The sequence below is a fragment of the Elaeis guineensis genome, chromosome 16, assembly GCF_000442705.2.
Source record: "Elaeis guineensis isolate ETL-2024a chromosome 16, EG11, whole genome shotgun sequence".
NCBI lineage: Eukaryota > Viridiplantae > Streptophyta > Magnoliopsida > Arecales > Arecaceae > Elaeis > Elaeis guineensis.
The window spans coordinates 45,427,979-45,444,631 of NC_026008.2; the positions used below are offsets into that span (position 1 = coordinate 45,427,979).

General features: G+C 36.3%; 1 protein-coding gene across 1 annotated transcript; it reads left to right on the forward strand.

Moving 5' to 3' along the window:
• Positions 1–4,627: 4,627 nt before the first annotated feature.
• Positions 4,628–12,427, forward strand: LOC105059168 (uncharacterized). Its single transcript, XM_010942393.4, has 13 exons — positions 4,628–4,969; positions 5,047–5,140; positions 5,230–5,319; positions 5,570–5,647; positions 5,941–6,015; positions 7,004–7,056; positions 8,651–8,801; positions 9,309–9,419; positions 10,461–10,587; positions 10,733–10,833; positions 11,021–11,159; positions 11,594–11,646; positions 11,849–12,427. The coding sequence occupies exons 1-13, from the start codon at positions 4,878–4,880 to the stop codon at positions 11,930–11,932; spliced, it is 1,248 nt and encodes a 415-aa protein (XP_010940695.1). The 5' UTR covers positions 4,628–4,877; the 3' UTR covers positions 11,933–12,427.
• The last annotated feature ends 4,226 nt before the right edge of the window (positions 12,428–16,653 follow it).

Here is a 16,653-nt window from a genome sequence, read left to right on the forward strand (position 1 = left end):
TATGATACAGGCAGCAGATTTGGATAAGATCAATCTAAATTGAGCTCACATCTAATTAGATCAAAATTAAATGCTGCAGATCTTATATCGATAATCTAAATTATTGAATATGATCTACTATCTCAAAATTGCTTACATATCAAAAATCATATCATTTGAAGATTCTTATCTATGCATCAAATAATAAAAAAAATATATTTAATTTAATTTTATTTAAATTATCTAATTTTTTACTACATTTTGCATAGATAAGGAGTCTCTAAATTATATGATTTTTTGTGTGCAAATAATTTTAAGATAGTTGATAATATTCAACGGCTTGCATCATTAATGTAGATCCTCTATTATAGAGTTATCACCGGATCGGATCCGGATCGAAATTCCATCAACTTGATTCTAGTCTAACTTATTGTGATAGGATATATTTGATGTACATCTCTTAAACAAGTATTAAGCTTCAGTAAAAATTATTTTCAGCATCTTTGCATTCTTCGTTCCTTTGGTAAAAAACCGGAAAGACATCTCAGAAGTCCAAGCAATCATTCGGCTGAAACAGAGTGAACAATGGCTAGGTGTGATCCATCGTATTTGGTCACTATTGACCGCAGTAATCTGTTCATGTTCAAATATAATGATGAAACTCTAAGCACAATGACAACTGTGAATAGAAACTACCCCGTGTTTTACCCCTCAAGAAGTCATGTGTAATCTTCTCCTTTTTCTGGCTTACGTTCAACCATCGAAGGTGTAAACAAACCCACAACTAATTTAGTCTCTAGATGCACATTCTCGCAATCAAATGGTCCAAAAGAGAAATCAAAGGGCAATGCTGCACCCTTGCAGGTGTTCAATCATCATCAGCTCGATTACATATGCTCCAAGAGAATTATACCGTTCTGCATCGCATGCTTCCCAATGATTATTTATTATTTATGGACTCTGGCACTCCATTGGAGTATTGGTTGCCATTATTTTAGACAGAGTCCAGGCAACCTTAATTGGATTTTTTGGCGGAAAGACATTATTTTAGACATCATCAGCTCTTAATTCTTGACAACATTAGGTTGTACCAGTAGTGGTCCCCTCGCTCTGCTACGATTTACAGTGGTCCAGTTAATTCCTTCTCTTTTGTTCATGTACAGTCGGTCGCATTTGTTTTTAGTAACTATCCCTTCTCGGGAGTCAGGATTCCTTCAGCGAAAAGGACTCACGCCTGCGCCAAAATTGCAAACAAAATGGCGGAGTCGGCAATCCATGGAGGCCTACAGAAAGTCCATGGTCTTCGCCTAACTCAACCGGCTTTGGGTTTGGGTTCGCTTTTGGACGAACAATTGGACGAATCACTGAATTTGTTTCAGTTGCCTTAGGTCCGAGAATCGCTGAAAGTGTTCTAAGCTGACGCCAATTTTGTTACCCATACCTGACTTGGTCGGCAATCTGATTCTGACCAAGGGTGTGGCTTTTGGATACAGGATGGGTCCAATTGGGTTTTGTCCAAGCACACCAAATCCAAGGTAAACCACTGCTGTGCAATGAAGCTGTTGGGGCACCAGTATTGGAGATGTGCACGGACCAGGTTGACCGAGTTGGATCTAAACCCAAACACAAATCGATTTAAATTGATTTTTTAAAATCAAAAGTAAAACTGAACCAATCACCTATACAAACTGTTTGAAATCGATACAAAAAATTTAATGTAATTTGATTTGATTTATCAGATTGATATTTTATTTTATTTATAAAAAATTTAAAATTAGAATTTATATACATAGATATATATAGGTGGGGTTAGGTTGGTTTTGACTCGATTTTTTGAAAATTCAAATTGAAATCGAACCGATTTTTTTTTTTTTCAAATCAAAATCAAATTAAATATTGAAAAAATAAATATAAGCTGAACTAGAAAGAATGATTTGGAGTGGTTCAATTGATTTTTTTGCACACCCCTAATCAGCATGATGGTTGCCATGTGACAGATCGTGGTATGTTGGTGCGGTCCCAATGGTCCCTCCCCCAGACATATGGCTAGGCTCACCCGTGCACTCATTGTCATCTGCCGGACCCCATACCTTATATTTGTAGAAGATCTCGGACGTTATGCCTGATGTTAGTGTGTCCTTTTATTGTATGTGACACTTCCAGCACATCAAACAGTAGCCTGAACCAGATGCAATAGGGACTCGGATGATCTGATCTTTCTTGTCCCGTGCGTTACCAAAAATATTTGTGCAAGCGTTTTGCATGGGCTAGCGTTGATAAAAAGAGTTGATGTCTGTTCAACTTTGGCTCGGTTTATGATTGTTAGCCCCACGTAGTCCATTCTTTATTGAGTGGCCAACGCATAATGATGATTCAATGGATTCATATCATCCAAGCAAGCATCGTACATGCACCGACTGGGGAATAAAATGTAATTAACAATGAGACACATGCTTGCGTCAAAAGAAAATAGTCAAACATATGTAATCACACACAGAAATTTAAGTTAGGTGACGAAACTACGCAAATAACCGTTTCATCCAAAACCTTGGATGCTATCAGGCATTGAATGGTATATTCTTGTGTTTCGGCTTCCTTGTTTCTCACCCGCAAAAACATAACTTTTATGTTGAGTAAATCTCCTCCGCGATCAAACATCTCGGTAAATGGTTATGCGAAATTCTTTGTACATTATGAGTGGTGTAGAAAATCCAACGTGGAATATACCGTTTGGTTTGATTGGTTTACATAGTCATCACTTTTCAACATATATTTAATACATGTAAGTTAATTTTTTTATTTAAAAATTTTATATGACGAAAATATCTTTGCTCTTTGAAAAAATTATGATATTTTATGTCCATATTATAACATCCTACGTCCATAATACGTACAGAATGTCATAATTTTTTTTAAAGAACAAAAATATTTTCATCATTTATAATTTTTAAATGAAAAAATCAATTTACAGATATTAAATTCATATTGAAAAGTGATCGGACAAAAATATCTATCTCATATTATGATATCTTAGACCATATTATGATATTCTGGACTATATTATGCCATTGGATGCGATAATTTTTTAAAATGATAGAAATATTTTCATCATACAAAATTTTCAAACGAAAATATCGACCTATAAATATTAAATATATATTGAAAAGTGATGATTATATGGATCAATAAGATAAGATGATGTATTTCATATCAAATTTTTTATGCCATCATTTTTAACATCACCTGTGGTGCGCAAAGTATTTTTCAAATGATTATTGATTTTTTCCGTGAACACGAGGCAGTCGGAAGGCCTGTTTACTGTATTTGAGTGAAATCTTCTGTGTAGCAAGAATTTAAATCCAGAGATCAGAGGATGAACAGTTGAGCAACAAAATGCCACACTTCAAATGTGCGTACAAGCGTAGCGGTGCTATTACTTCTACGGGCCCAAAATTCGTCTTGAAACATTGCGACACGCAAAGGTGGGACAAGCGATTGGTTCGGTAGAGGCAAGTTGTTGATACGAAACGCTAATCGTCTTTTGACACGCGGCATGAGTGCCGGTCATGGAGGGAAAAGTTTTTATCAACAGTGCCGGCCTTGTAGATGCGTTTAAAAATTGGTAAATTCTTTCGTTACAACGCATTATGGTTGATTCACATAATTAATATTTTTTAATATATATTTAATATTTATATTTTTATTTTTTTATTTAAAAATTTTAAATAAAAAAATATTTTTATTTTTTGAAAAAAATTATAATATTTTATATTCATATTATGATATTTTATATATAAAAAATGATAATTTTGATATAAAATATCATAATATATCGCAGGATGTAATAATTTTTTTTAAAAAAATAGATATATTTTTATTATTTAAAATTTTTAAATAAAAATATAGAACTGTAGATATTAAATACGTATTAAAAAATAGTTAGATAAAAATATTTTTTATATATTATGACAACTTGAATGATATTATGACATCTTGCATGCAAGAAGTCATAATTTGATGCGGAATGTTATAATATACCACATGATGTTATAAATTTTTAGATTATATTATGACATTTTATTTGTAAGAAAGTATAATATGTCATAGGATGTCATAATTTTTTTTTAAAAATAAAAATATTTTTATTATATAAAATTTTTTAAATAAAAAAATAAAATTATAAATATTAAATATATATTAATAAATAATAATTATATAAATTAATCATATAAAATGATACATTTTATATCAGATTTTTTACGTCGTTCACGGTGTACAGAGAATTTATCTAAAAAATTTGAGAATTTCTATTCATCTCGTGCAGATGGGCCTGATACCATTATGGGCATGTGCCAGATTATGCTCTCACGTCATCTGGGTCGCTGTCAATAAACTAACAAACAAGCCCGCTGGTGACAAGCTGGGCTTTGATCTCCATGCTGAAGTGACGTGGGAAACCAAAAGAGGAAAAATTAATACCTGCATTGGGTGCACCACCATGACGTTATAGGCGGCCAAATCAAAGAGAAGATTATTGTATAAACTGTATACATCATATGATCATACATATAACCAATAATGACCGTTGGTTTTTAGGGTGGTCCATTGAGATGCACGATTGATGAAGGAGCCTCCATCTGCTATTGGCTGCCATGAGAACGAGTGTATGATGAGTAATGAAATCCACGGGAATGCGGCTCGAGGATTGGCTGCGAGCACGGTCAGTGGCGGGAGTGGGATCAAAATAGCGTTCCACCGCCGCTGCCCTGCGATGCACGCCACAGAGTTGAGCTGAGCTCATAATTCAGCAAGGTCACAATCTATGTCCAAACTCCAAAGGCACAGCAGCAGCAGGCTCCTCGCCCGCGTTCATGCACGAAGAATCTTTAAAGCAATAAATGATGAAGTTGACCCCCACCCTTTCCGACGGGTCCCATTTCCCCTTACCTCTCCCTCCTCGCCGCCGCTACCTCCACCCTCCCTATCCAAGGTATTCCTGATCGATCAACTATTACCTACCCTCTCCTCTGTTCTTGTTCATCTCTCTCTCTCTCTGTCCGTGTGAAGGGCTGGGATGTCGTCATCGTCGTCTTCCTCCCAAACGGAGAAGGCTGCCGGTGCCTCGCCTTCCGTCCCTCCTCTCCCGACCAACCGAATCGTGGTGAGTTTCGATCGATAGAAATTCATGCACTGAACTTTATTCTTCAGCAATCTTGTGAATCTTGCTTTGCTGTTTATCCGGTTCATCAGTTGGGTTGCGGGGCAGCATCGGTGGATTACTTGGCTACGGTCGCCGCCTACCCGAAGCCTGATGATAAGATTCGTAGCACGAGCTTGAAGGTGGGTTTTTCCTTCACTTCAGGGTAGAGTGTGGGACTATGCTGGATTCTGTGATGGTGATGATACTTGTATTTTTGGGTAAAAGATTGTTCCTTTGGGGGTTCACTGCCTTTTTGCTCGGAAATGATTGGAACTTTCGGTGGTTTTGGTGCTGGTCAAATGGAATAATACAATGCTGTAGTAGATTAACATCATACTTTTACCAAGTAAAGCTATAATTTGGGTTTCTGACTATCATATACAATTACAGGTAGACGGAGGTGGAAATACAGGGAATGCTTTAACTAGTGCAGCTCGTCTGGGCTTGAAACCTAGGATAATCTCTAAGGTTTTATGCAAATTTCTTGTTTTAGTTTTCTATTTATTTATGTTTCCAACTAATGGAAATCTAATCCCTGGCAAATTTGTTTGTGTGACATCCTTCTGTTCTGTATACAAAGAAAAAAACCTCCATTTTTCTGGTGTGCTGAAAGTTTAATTTTTCAGTATATGTTTATTGGCTTCATTCTGCTCTGCTAAAGCAACATTCACTTTCAGAGTTGACTGTAATCCAATTTCAAACAAATGGAATTTTTTGTTATTGGGCTATCTCCTTACTAGTGTCATCATCTACTTCCTTAGGTGGCTAATGATGCACACGGTAGAAATGCGCTTTCAGAACTCCAAGCTGATGGAGTTGATACTTCCTATATGGTGGTATGTTCAGTATCACTTTCTTTCTTTTCATCGAATATGAAACATTTATTTTAGATATATTGTATTAACCTGCTATCCATACTCTTACTTGGGTGTGTATGCCGAATTTATTAAATCTAATATTGTTTCTGAAGCTCTGATATATTATGAATGAGTGTTGCTGATTGAATTAGTTATCAAATAGATTTTAGCTGTTTTTTTGTGTTATTCCACTTGTATATCAGTGCATTGGAAGGAGAGATGAAATTTTAAATGTAAATGAGGTACCTGTTTGAGTATGCACCACTTACACCCGTGAAAGGAATTTCCCTGATTGTCATTTTAGCCTTACAGAAGAAAAGATACAACATCCCAATGTTTCATCACAGTTAATTTGCTCTTTCCCCCCTAATTTGGTCAGATTTCCTGCATCTGCAGTCTGTTGAAATGGTGCATAGATTCTAATCTAGTCATGTCCTTAGGAACTCCTTTTTTTTAATTAATGCATTATCGGGGGCCCATTTGGTATTGCTTTTGTTTTCTGTTTTTGTTTCAGAAACCCAAGATGAAAAATGATACTGGATCTGACCCCTGTATGATGAAACCCTTTTGCCTTTTCAAGTTGTTTTTTGAAAATCTTGAGAGGCCTTGGAAGCAAAAATTTATTGCTTTCAGAAGTGAGTGAAAATCAAGGAAGGAATAGCAGAATTTTGGCATGAACGCTATCTTCCACATCGATCTGCATGTGGGATTTCACTAATTTGTCGAGTAACAAAGACACAAAAACCAGAATTGTGCCAAACAGGCCCTTAGTATTCTTAATTTCTTATCTTACAATTGTACTCATTTAAGATGCAAATTTTCTTTTGGAATTCATCTATACTGGGCATCAACTAATTGCATCACTCCTATCTGTTGATGCTTAAATAATATGGGAATTTAAGTGATCTCATGCTACCTTAGAATATGTCTTTGGTGCTTTTCCTGATTCAAGCCATTTCTTTTTCAGGTTTCAGAGAATGGAAATTCACCATTTACCTATGTAATAGTCGACAACCAAACGTAAGAACTTTTTCCGCTGTTCTGCTGTCAAGCTTCAACATTTATTTTTCCCCAATAGTATTGAAAAATAAAATCTTTTTGGTTGTGGTTATCAAGAAGTCATTATTGGAGCAAATACAATCTGCTTGTGTTGGGTTGTGGTTCAACTTTTTTGTTACCTACCATGCACACTTTGATATTAAACTTTGGTTGAAAAGGCTTATCTCAGTCTGGCATCACCTCATACCTTGAGGCAATCCTCTTAAGAAGTGCCCTGGAGCTCATGGATGAGGCTTTGTGAATTACTGGATTTGCATCATACAAAGAGGCTCATGTGAGTTGCATGTGTTGCAACTTTTCGATATTTGCATACTTTTGGTTTACTCCGCATCTAATGGAATTGGAACTATAAGGTCTGAACTGTTAGGTAGTAATTAATCTTCAAGCGTAGCCAGGGAAAAGTTTGATTTGACTGTGAAAAGGTTACTAATATTCATTTTCTTCATATGACTAGCTACTGCTGCCATGCCTCTATTAACGCTATGCAAGTGTACGTTACAAAATTTTAAAGTAATATTCTATGTCAACCAGTGTTATGTGTTCCTATTTTTTTCTCTGCCTGTTTACTTGTACCCTTTCCAGCTTCAGCTGCCACTTTGCAACTGATACTTCATATGGTTACAGCCATTGGCGGATGCAAGTGGTTAAATGTGGGGTTAATTGACCACACAAAAAAAATGAAAAAATACTAGATATGTATATATGCTAGAGGAAAAAGTTAAAATTGACCCCACTAATTTTATGAATTGACTCCATATCTATGTAAAATTTTGAAGAAGTAAAGGATAAAAAAGACTACATCAAAAGAGTAATTATGACATACATTCTCTTTTTTTAATAATTCACATATCCTATCTCTCTCTCCCTCTTCCTCTCTTACACCATTTTGACCTCTCTCTCTTTCTCTTTCTTCTTTTTTTTTTAATTAATTATTTTTTTATTTGTCTTTTAATACCTTGCTCCAATTCTATCCATCCATCTCTTATATTTAAAAGTGTGGATCCTCTATTGTGCACCGCATCACGCACCATGATAGACGATAGACGGCCGCATAAGGCCGTGCAGAGCCTCACGGGGCCGCACACTGTGTGATGCACGTTGCGCTTGGCCGTGTGCAGCCATCTATCGTGCGATGGACAGTGCATGCGATGCTCCTTTATAATATTTAATTATAAAGGATATTTAAGATATTATATATTATTATTCTTTATAAATTTTATTATTTTTTAAAAAAAATATTTTACTATTATTATTTTTCCTTTCTTCTTTATCTCTCCATGGCTCCTCTGCATCTTTTATTATAGTGACCCCACAAAACAAAATTTCTGGATCTGCCACTAGTTACAACATGAGAAAGTGAAAAATGGTTGGAAGAGAGAGGTTGCTGTTCAACTTCTCTTTACATGCTACAATGTTGATCTTGGGGTTTTCTTGACTCGATCTATATCTTATAGAACTTTTCAGTGGATCTTTCTGAGGAGAAGAATTCATGTCTAATCAGTTTAATTTCTGAAGCAGCAATGATGGTAGATCAATTTTTTGATTATGTTTTCAGGAAAACTCGTACTTGTATTTTCACACCTGGATACCCTGGAATGGTGCCAGAAGATCTTTCCAAATCTAGCTTGTGTTCTGCTTTAGATGGTGCAAGCCTTGTATACTTGGATGGAAGATTTCATGAAACTGCTTTAGTTGTTGCAGAAGAGGTAATTATCACTTTTCTCCAGTTGCATCTACAGCTCTTGTATTGTCTCCTAATTCCGCATGCGCTTACTAATAACTCAATGCAGAAGGCTAAATATTGACCATCAAACAATACATTGATATTACATAAAGCAAAACGCTAGACTATGCATCCAGAAGAGACATTTATGATTTCAGACTTACATTTCTGCCTAGTCGAAAGCTATTGCGCAAATCTACAAAATATCAAACATTTCTATGTTTATTAGTTACTTATCTTTACTACCGTTAACATTTTCACCATAACCATAACTTGGTTTGCAGTTTGCTGAACATTGTGCATAATCTGTCTATTGTTAACTAATAAATACCGTCTCTTATTTTTTTCATCATCATGAAAGTCTTAAAATGCTTGTTGATCTTTATGAAACAACATCTTTCTCTTTAGGTATTTTGGTACTAGCCTGCTAAACTTGTTTCCTTCTTTTACCAATGCAACTAATCGGTGCTTATGGAGTCCCTTAGTGCAGGCAAGCCGAAGGAAAATTCCTATTTTAATTGATGCAGAAAGAAAGAGGGAGGGATTGGATGATCTTCTTAACTTGGCAACTTACCTTGTATGCTCAGAAAAATTTCCTCAGGCAAGCAAAACTTCCAATTTTTTAGGATGGATCAATGGATGCAGATATACTTTTCAGTTTTCTTTTTTCTTAAGCCTCATATATTCAGCTGTCTTGTCTTGTGAAGTCATTTTTTTCTGGTGGACAATAATTTCTCTGAATGCACATGGCTTATCAGTTGTAGTTATGGTCAGTTTTCTAAATCATATCACTAGAATACAATTCAGATTGTGTCCATGTCTAAAGGTAGCTTATTCAGCTTGCTAGAATGGCTTGGCTTGGCCTGTTTTTGATGTCAGTAGACCCTCAAAAATGTTGGCCTTTTGTGTTGGACTTTGCTGAGCCTCTTTTTGCATTACCATTCATCTCATGTAAGTTCACTCCTGCTGGGCTGGCTGGACAACAAGTTTTTCATGAGCAGCTCTGCAGGGTGCTTTTTTGTTGAACCTGTTCTAGTTGGGTGGCATTAGCAACATTTTGATGGGTGCTAACTTTAAATTTAACCTGGATGACTTCAGATTTGGAGTAAGAAGCACCTTAACAGATGTTGACTCCTGAAGTCTAGGATGGTTGGGCTCAGGTTTGGCATGAGCAGCACCTTCTAGGTGTTGCTTGTTGTACTAGGTTTTGCAATTCTTGAATTTGGCATGGGAAGCACGGTATGAAGGGCCAACTTGTTAATCTAACAAGACCCTTGTCTTAGCGCTATCAATTCTGGTAGCCTACTGGACTCTTGTTTATGTTGGTCCATCCTACATATCCTTGACATGCTAAACATATTATTTATGTGAACCATTGTTTGCCAACACCTTCACTATTTTTTTCCCCTCTCCGACACTGTCAGCACAAAAGCAGCCCTTGTTTTTGACCTTCATTAGATACATAATGCAATGCTGATCAACTTAAATGCATGTTTAAAAATATTTTAGTGTAAATTTATGTAAGCATCTTCACAAAATTTGACTAGTGTTTTGGATGTAATTTGCAAATCATTTACAGGCACCAACTACCATAAAGGATAAACAATTTTGGCTTTGTTGATTTAATAGTTTTGCCTGACAGGCATGGACCGCTGCACCATCTATTCCCAGTGCACTAGCGTCCATTCTTCTTAGACTACCTAATATCAAATTTGTGATTGCGACCCTTGGAGATAAAGGTTGCATAATGCTTGAGAGGAGCATAAATGGTGAGTATACCAGTTTTTCCTGTGAAATGATGTTGGTTAAGATATTTTAAGTTGGAACAATGAGGATGAGTGTCCCAGGTTGGATCATTGATTGTGCTGATGTTTATTTGGCTTCTTCATTTGCTGTCTTAATTGCCTTTAACAGAGGCTTCCGAGATGGAGGAAACAAATGTAGAAAGTTTACTTGAGTCACTGAGGCAGAAAGTTGATAGAAATGCTACCATCCCGAGATGTATTTCTTCCAAGGTATATTTTTGCCAGACAACATAAACTTCTCTGACATGTATACTTCCTCCAAATTATTTTGGTTGAGCTGAGATATGGGATCTGCAATCACAAGCATCATCCAAGTGAACTATGATCACAATTTGTGATTCTGTTTTTTCACTTTTCATATTATCTGATAAATTTATCATTGTTGTTATCATTTCAGTCAAGCCTGATAGTTAGTGCAGATGGAATAGGTGCAGTAAGTGGGAGGCTACTCATGTGTACTGCAGAGATCGTACCTCCTTTGGAGCTAATTGACACCACTGGTGCTGGAGATGCATTCATTGGAGCAGTTCTCTACGGTGTGTTGAACATATGGTTCCATTTTCTTTTTCATTGCATGATTTTGTGGAAATATGTCATTACTTGAATTTTCGATCATCCTAACTGGATATGCATTCTTCTGACGTTCTAGCATTGAACTGACTCCAGAATTGCTTTTTCTCTATTTCATCCCGCATGTCATATGATTGAGGTGATATCATATTTTTGTTTGAAAGCTGTTGTCCAAATTTTTTATGAATCATGAGTCAAGAGTATCATGTTCGCATTCTAATGTGCATCAAGAGCTCAAATAAAAAAATTCTAGGCTAAGTGTTCAGAAGTTAGAACCATGTTTTCTGATTTCTCTTGCTGTGCTTGAGCAAATATTTTCAATGTTTGATTCATATGCTATTTGTCTAGTTCATATTTTCGTTTTTTGTATGCTTATTTTGTGTTTCCCCCTTCCGGTTAGCTTTATGTGCAGGCATGCCTCCTGAGAAGATGCTGCCTTTTGCCTCACAAGTGGTATGCCGCATTTCTTCTATCTACCACTACAAACTTCAATTTAGCCAGTTGATCTTGCCTACCTTTTGTTTGTGTTTTTCTCTTTCTTTGTTCGAGGCTGTTCAGTCCGGGATTTCATCTGTCATCCCATTCTCTCTGTCTTTCTTTCCTTTCAATTTCTTGTGAATGACTTGGTCAAACAATCTCTGGGCAATGGTTGCAGGCGGCTGTTGGATGTAGGGCTTTGGGTGCTCGGAGTGGTTTACCAAGGCGCACGGACCCACGGTTGGCTCCATTTTGGCACTAGACTTTTGTCAGTACCACCCTCAGGACATGGAAATAAACGAAGGCACTCCTGCTGGTGTAATATGAGCTGCGCATATCTTTGTTGCTTGCTTGCTGCCTGAATAGTATGGGGCAGTCTGCCGTGGGATAATTTCAGATCCAAAGAGCAGAGAGTATGATAATTAAACATTATTTGGGGATGTGCTCGGCTATTCTCTCTGAATTAGCTATGGATTCTAGTTTTGAAGTTATCATATATCATTTCTGTTCTTTAGTACTCTCATGATGAAATACAAACCAGATAAAGTGGAATTGTAAAAGCTTTTGTTCAGATCTCTGTGAGATATCTTTATTGTATTCATCCCTCATCATCTACCTTATTACTACTATAACATCCCACAGATGAGACTTCCTCCTTTTAGTTCTCCTCTATTATAGCCTCGAACTATCGATCGTCCATCAAGCTGTTTAATTCTACCATATGAAGCTTTTTATCAAGTTTGAAAGCTTGATTCCAGTGAATTTTCTTAGGTTGGTAATTCGGCTTTGTTTGAAAGCTTGTTGCATCCTTGTGTTATGAAAGGTCTTTATGGGTGAACATGACAGTCTTTGCCCAAGTAAATCCATCCCAAGTATGGTTATTAGTTATAACCATTCTACCGTCTATTGTGCAAAAAAAAAAAAAAAAAAAAATTTATATCTCGGATCATCTAATAAAAAATTATCACATCATTTATTATTAAAAATTATTTTTTATTATTCATATTTGATTGAAAATTTTGGATAAAAAATTTTATTTTAATCATTAGTTCACAATTATTTATGATTTGAATGGAAAAAACTATGTTTTTAAATGATTTGATAATTTTTTATTGGACGGTAGAATAGTTCCAATCATGCGAGCATTCTTTGGGTCCGTAAGACTCCAATCATTCCATGCAAAACTCCAGAGTCGGCAGCGTCGTTCCCATTGCCGACTTTGTATTACGCTTTCCAAAGCCATCTCTCATCCTCCCTCAGCCTAGAGAGCGAATTCCAGATTAGGGGCCGTTCGAGGGGAAGGAGGACGAGGGCGACGAAGTCTCCGCCTGGGGTGTTGTTGAACCACCAGCAGCAGCGGCAGGAGCAAGAGACGATGGACGCGGCGGACTTCGTCGCCGGGGTTGGCGTGGAGGTGGACGACGGCGACTCTATCGACCTCCTCCTCGACTTCGACAAGCAGCTCCCTCCGGTCGACGCCGACTTCTTCAACTCCTTCGAAGACGATTTCGATGACCAAGACCTTGCCTGATCAACGACCATCCCCTCTCTCTATTGCTCTCTCCGGTACTTTTCTTCTCGTCTTCCCGACCCGAAGCCCAACCTTTATCACTTTACAGTTTCTTCACGCCTAGTGTGCGTGTGGCAATTAGGATTTGAGGAAGAAATTTTGGTGTGTTTATGTATTTGTTGGGGTTGTTTAAGGCTGCTATGGATGTGTGCTCGCTTGATTGAATTAGGGATTATAAAAAAAAAATTTCTTTGTTTCTATCATATGCGTGCTGGTCCGATCGAATTAGGGATTTTTAGGGATTTGTTTGTTTCTGTGCGACCGGGACTTTGGTATCTTCTTTGTTAGTGGGCATGAAAGTTTTGAGATCTGGTATATGACGTTAGAAATTTTAGATTTCACAGTGACCTGATATATTATATGACGTTAGAATACAATTGGATTCCAGTTTTTATGATTTTTTTTTTTTGAAATATCAAGCTAATCCTACATATAATATCGTTCTCAGATCGGATTTACTTCCAAGTACATATATTTTGTTATAGCAACTTGATTTTATACGACTATGCTACAATTTCAACTGTCAGACGTTGTTGGAGTGTTAATCGCTGTCACCAAGTATTGATTGCTCGTGAGCAGAAATTGGTTCTTAAGTTTTGTCCCTAGACCTGGAGAAATGCTTTTATCAATTAATTAATCGTGGAACCATGATTTGATTAGGAATTAGATCATCCCAAAATATACTTGGTGGACGGGAAATGAAAAACCTAACTGAGTTCATTTCTTGATATTCCTTCAATTAAGGGCCCCATTTGTAGGTAGTAAATCCTCTATATTAAAGATCAAATTGCCATATTGGCTGATGTACAGTATATGGTATTATTAGCCATCAAAGTCTAATGATTTACTTTAAGACAATACATATCGGACCATATTCAGAACAATGGGATGCTTGGCCTGTGAAACAAAAAGGGAAAGTGATATGGCACATGGTGCAGCCAAGGTACTATGACCAATTAGACCATGCTAAGCATAGGAGGAGCCAGCGGATTCGTGGGCAAAGACCGCTCGCTTACAGGATTCAGAGGTTTTCAGGAGATTTTCTTATAAGTTTTTTATTAGGGACAGCATCAAATTTTAGCCATGCTGCTTCTATATTTTCAATAGAATAATTCTAGTATATCTTCTTATTATCGAGTCCTATTTTGAGTATGATTATATATCAGCTTTAATACCTAAATTAGGGTTGGAGTATCATGTCTTATAAATATGCACATAATATATTGTAAGGGCAACCTTTGAGATATTAGCAAAATTCTGTTGAGAGATTTTGTTTTGCCAAGTGAAGGATTCTTCAATCTAGTTTTATTCTATTTGCCTGTTGATCTTCGAAGAATAATCTTATTGATCAAATCACCCCTTCTTTTTTTTTTCCTGTTGCATCAGAAAGCAACTCTTGCAAAAGGACTAGGTACAAACATTTAGCTATGTTTAATGAATGAAGGTCTATAAATTTAGACTTTGCTACCAGATGGTAGAACTAGAAGCTTGTAAAATTCAGTTGATCATCTAGGGTTTCATGATATTTGACATAAGAAATAAAATTTATCTATTGATCTTCATAGAATTGACTTGGAAAATTCATGATGTGGTTGTGCTACATGTAAATATATTGAAGCAATTAACCTTAAAAAAAAAAAAGTGGTCAAAGGAATTTCTAGACTTTTGTACTTGATAATTATGTTTGTTAATAGTTATAGAAACTAAGGGATCTTTAAATAAAGAACATTTGATGCAGCTGGTAAAGGTAAAAGCTTGTACAATTCAGCTTATCCAGGGTTTTATGGAATATTTTCTGAGAAATTTGGTAAAATTCACGTTGCGTGTGTCGTTGCATGTAAAAATGCATACACAATTCGAAATTTGCTCCATTACTTGCTAAAGTTTTCTATTTTGTCCACATTTCTAGACTAATCCCGTCACTAATCTTTCACCCAACTTTGAGGGTTACATTATTTGTAGTTACTCAAGTGTGAATATCAGAATATGTGGGGCATCATAGTCTTTAGATAAGTATTTGCATCCATAAAATGGATGCGCTTTTTCAAGTCTGTTAATTTTCAAGGGTTTGTCTTGGACTGCGGTCCTCCTCAGAGGACATCCTGTACGTAATGGCTTAAATACATCTTCAGAACCTGGACTTCATAATTACTTTTATGAGGATTTCTGCATGTTATTTTGAAAGATTGGAGAATTTGACCCTTTAAGCTCTCACAGAGTACCATGGATCCTCAATTTACTTATTTAGATAGTTTTAGGTTCTGTTGTACTTTGGACTTTCTTATAAAGCTGAGTGTTGCATGTCGTTTATGCTCATCTAATGTATCAAAGGTTAATCTTTTACTTCTTTTCTTCTTTCCCCCCTTGTTCAATGCATGATACCGGTTTGTTAGGCATCCAGCTCAGACATTCCCAATTTTTCATACACCTTGATACTGGACACAAGAGTGTCGAGAATTGAGATGGTATGTGTTTATCATGCAGCCATGACTCATGACACTACATTTTCTTTGTTGTTGTGATATGGATCGGGAAGGTGCCAGTTGAACTTTTTGGTTACCGTAGAAAGGGAATGACAAAATCTGTTACATTGAAAAGCAAATGCATGCTGCACTTGCTGGTACCCTTCAGAACTATTCCTCACTGTATTTTTTGGTTAAAATAGACAATATCAGAACTTCCACAGGCAAGGTGTGATTCACATGTCGTTGCTTTTAAAATTCCTTGTTTTGATCTTTAGATAAGCTGGTTTTGTTTATGTTACATCCAAGGGCTACACCCAAAGAACTAATCTCTTAGTGTGGGTTATGCTTGTTGTGTTGGTCAAACTTCAGCAACTTGTCAAAGCTACAAATCCATCATACACGTTAAGTGAATGTCTGGCTTTATACCATAACATGTTAAGAACAGAACTTTTCTCAGGTACATTATATGGCCTAAATAACTACCTTCTTTCCTTTATCACGGGCATTTATGTGATATTCTAAATTAGCAGTCTGACATTGATGTTTAGATCTGATCATTTAAATGGTTCTTGGCTTGGTTTTTGTATTCCATAGGCTGCTTAACTAAATTGTAAGTTTAATCTTTATATGTTATACTGAGGGTGATGCCGTATCTTCATTTCTCTTCATCTTCAATACTCGTCATCTTCAATATATAAATTAAATTTTTGGATGCACATCCTTTTGAGCTTCTTGTATATGTTTGAACTTTTCTTGACCTTTGTTGTTATTTTTTTCCTTTTGACTAGCAGGTGATAGGACTTCAATGCTTTATCTGTTGCGGAAGGAAGAAGTGGAGATGTTTGGGCTATTATTGGATGTGGCAGTGGATTTAAAAATATTTTAGATTGCTCATTACTACAATTTTATATCAGTCTGCCAGTTGAAATGGTCATTGTGGTAGAATAG

What these genes read in the sequence shown, in the direction of transcription:
- LOC105059168 (XM_010942393.4), top strand. Translation starts at nt 4,878, where the DNA reads ATGATGAAGTTGACCCCCACCCTTTCCGACGGGTCCCATTTCCCCTTA. An exon ending in TCCCGACCAACCGAATCGTG is followed by an intron (nt 5,141 to 5,229) that starts GTGAGTTTCGAT and finishes CCGGTTCATCAG; the next exon opens with TTGGGTTGCGGGGCAGCATC. An exon ending in GCTTGAGAGGAGCATAAATG is followed by an intron (nt 10,588 to 10,732) that starts GTGAGTATACCA and finishes TGCCTTTAACAG; the next exon opens with AGGCTTCCGAGATGGAGGAA.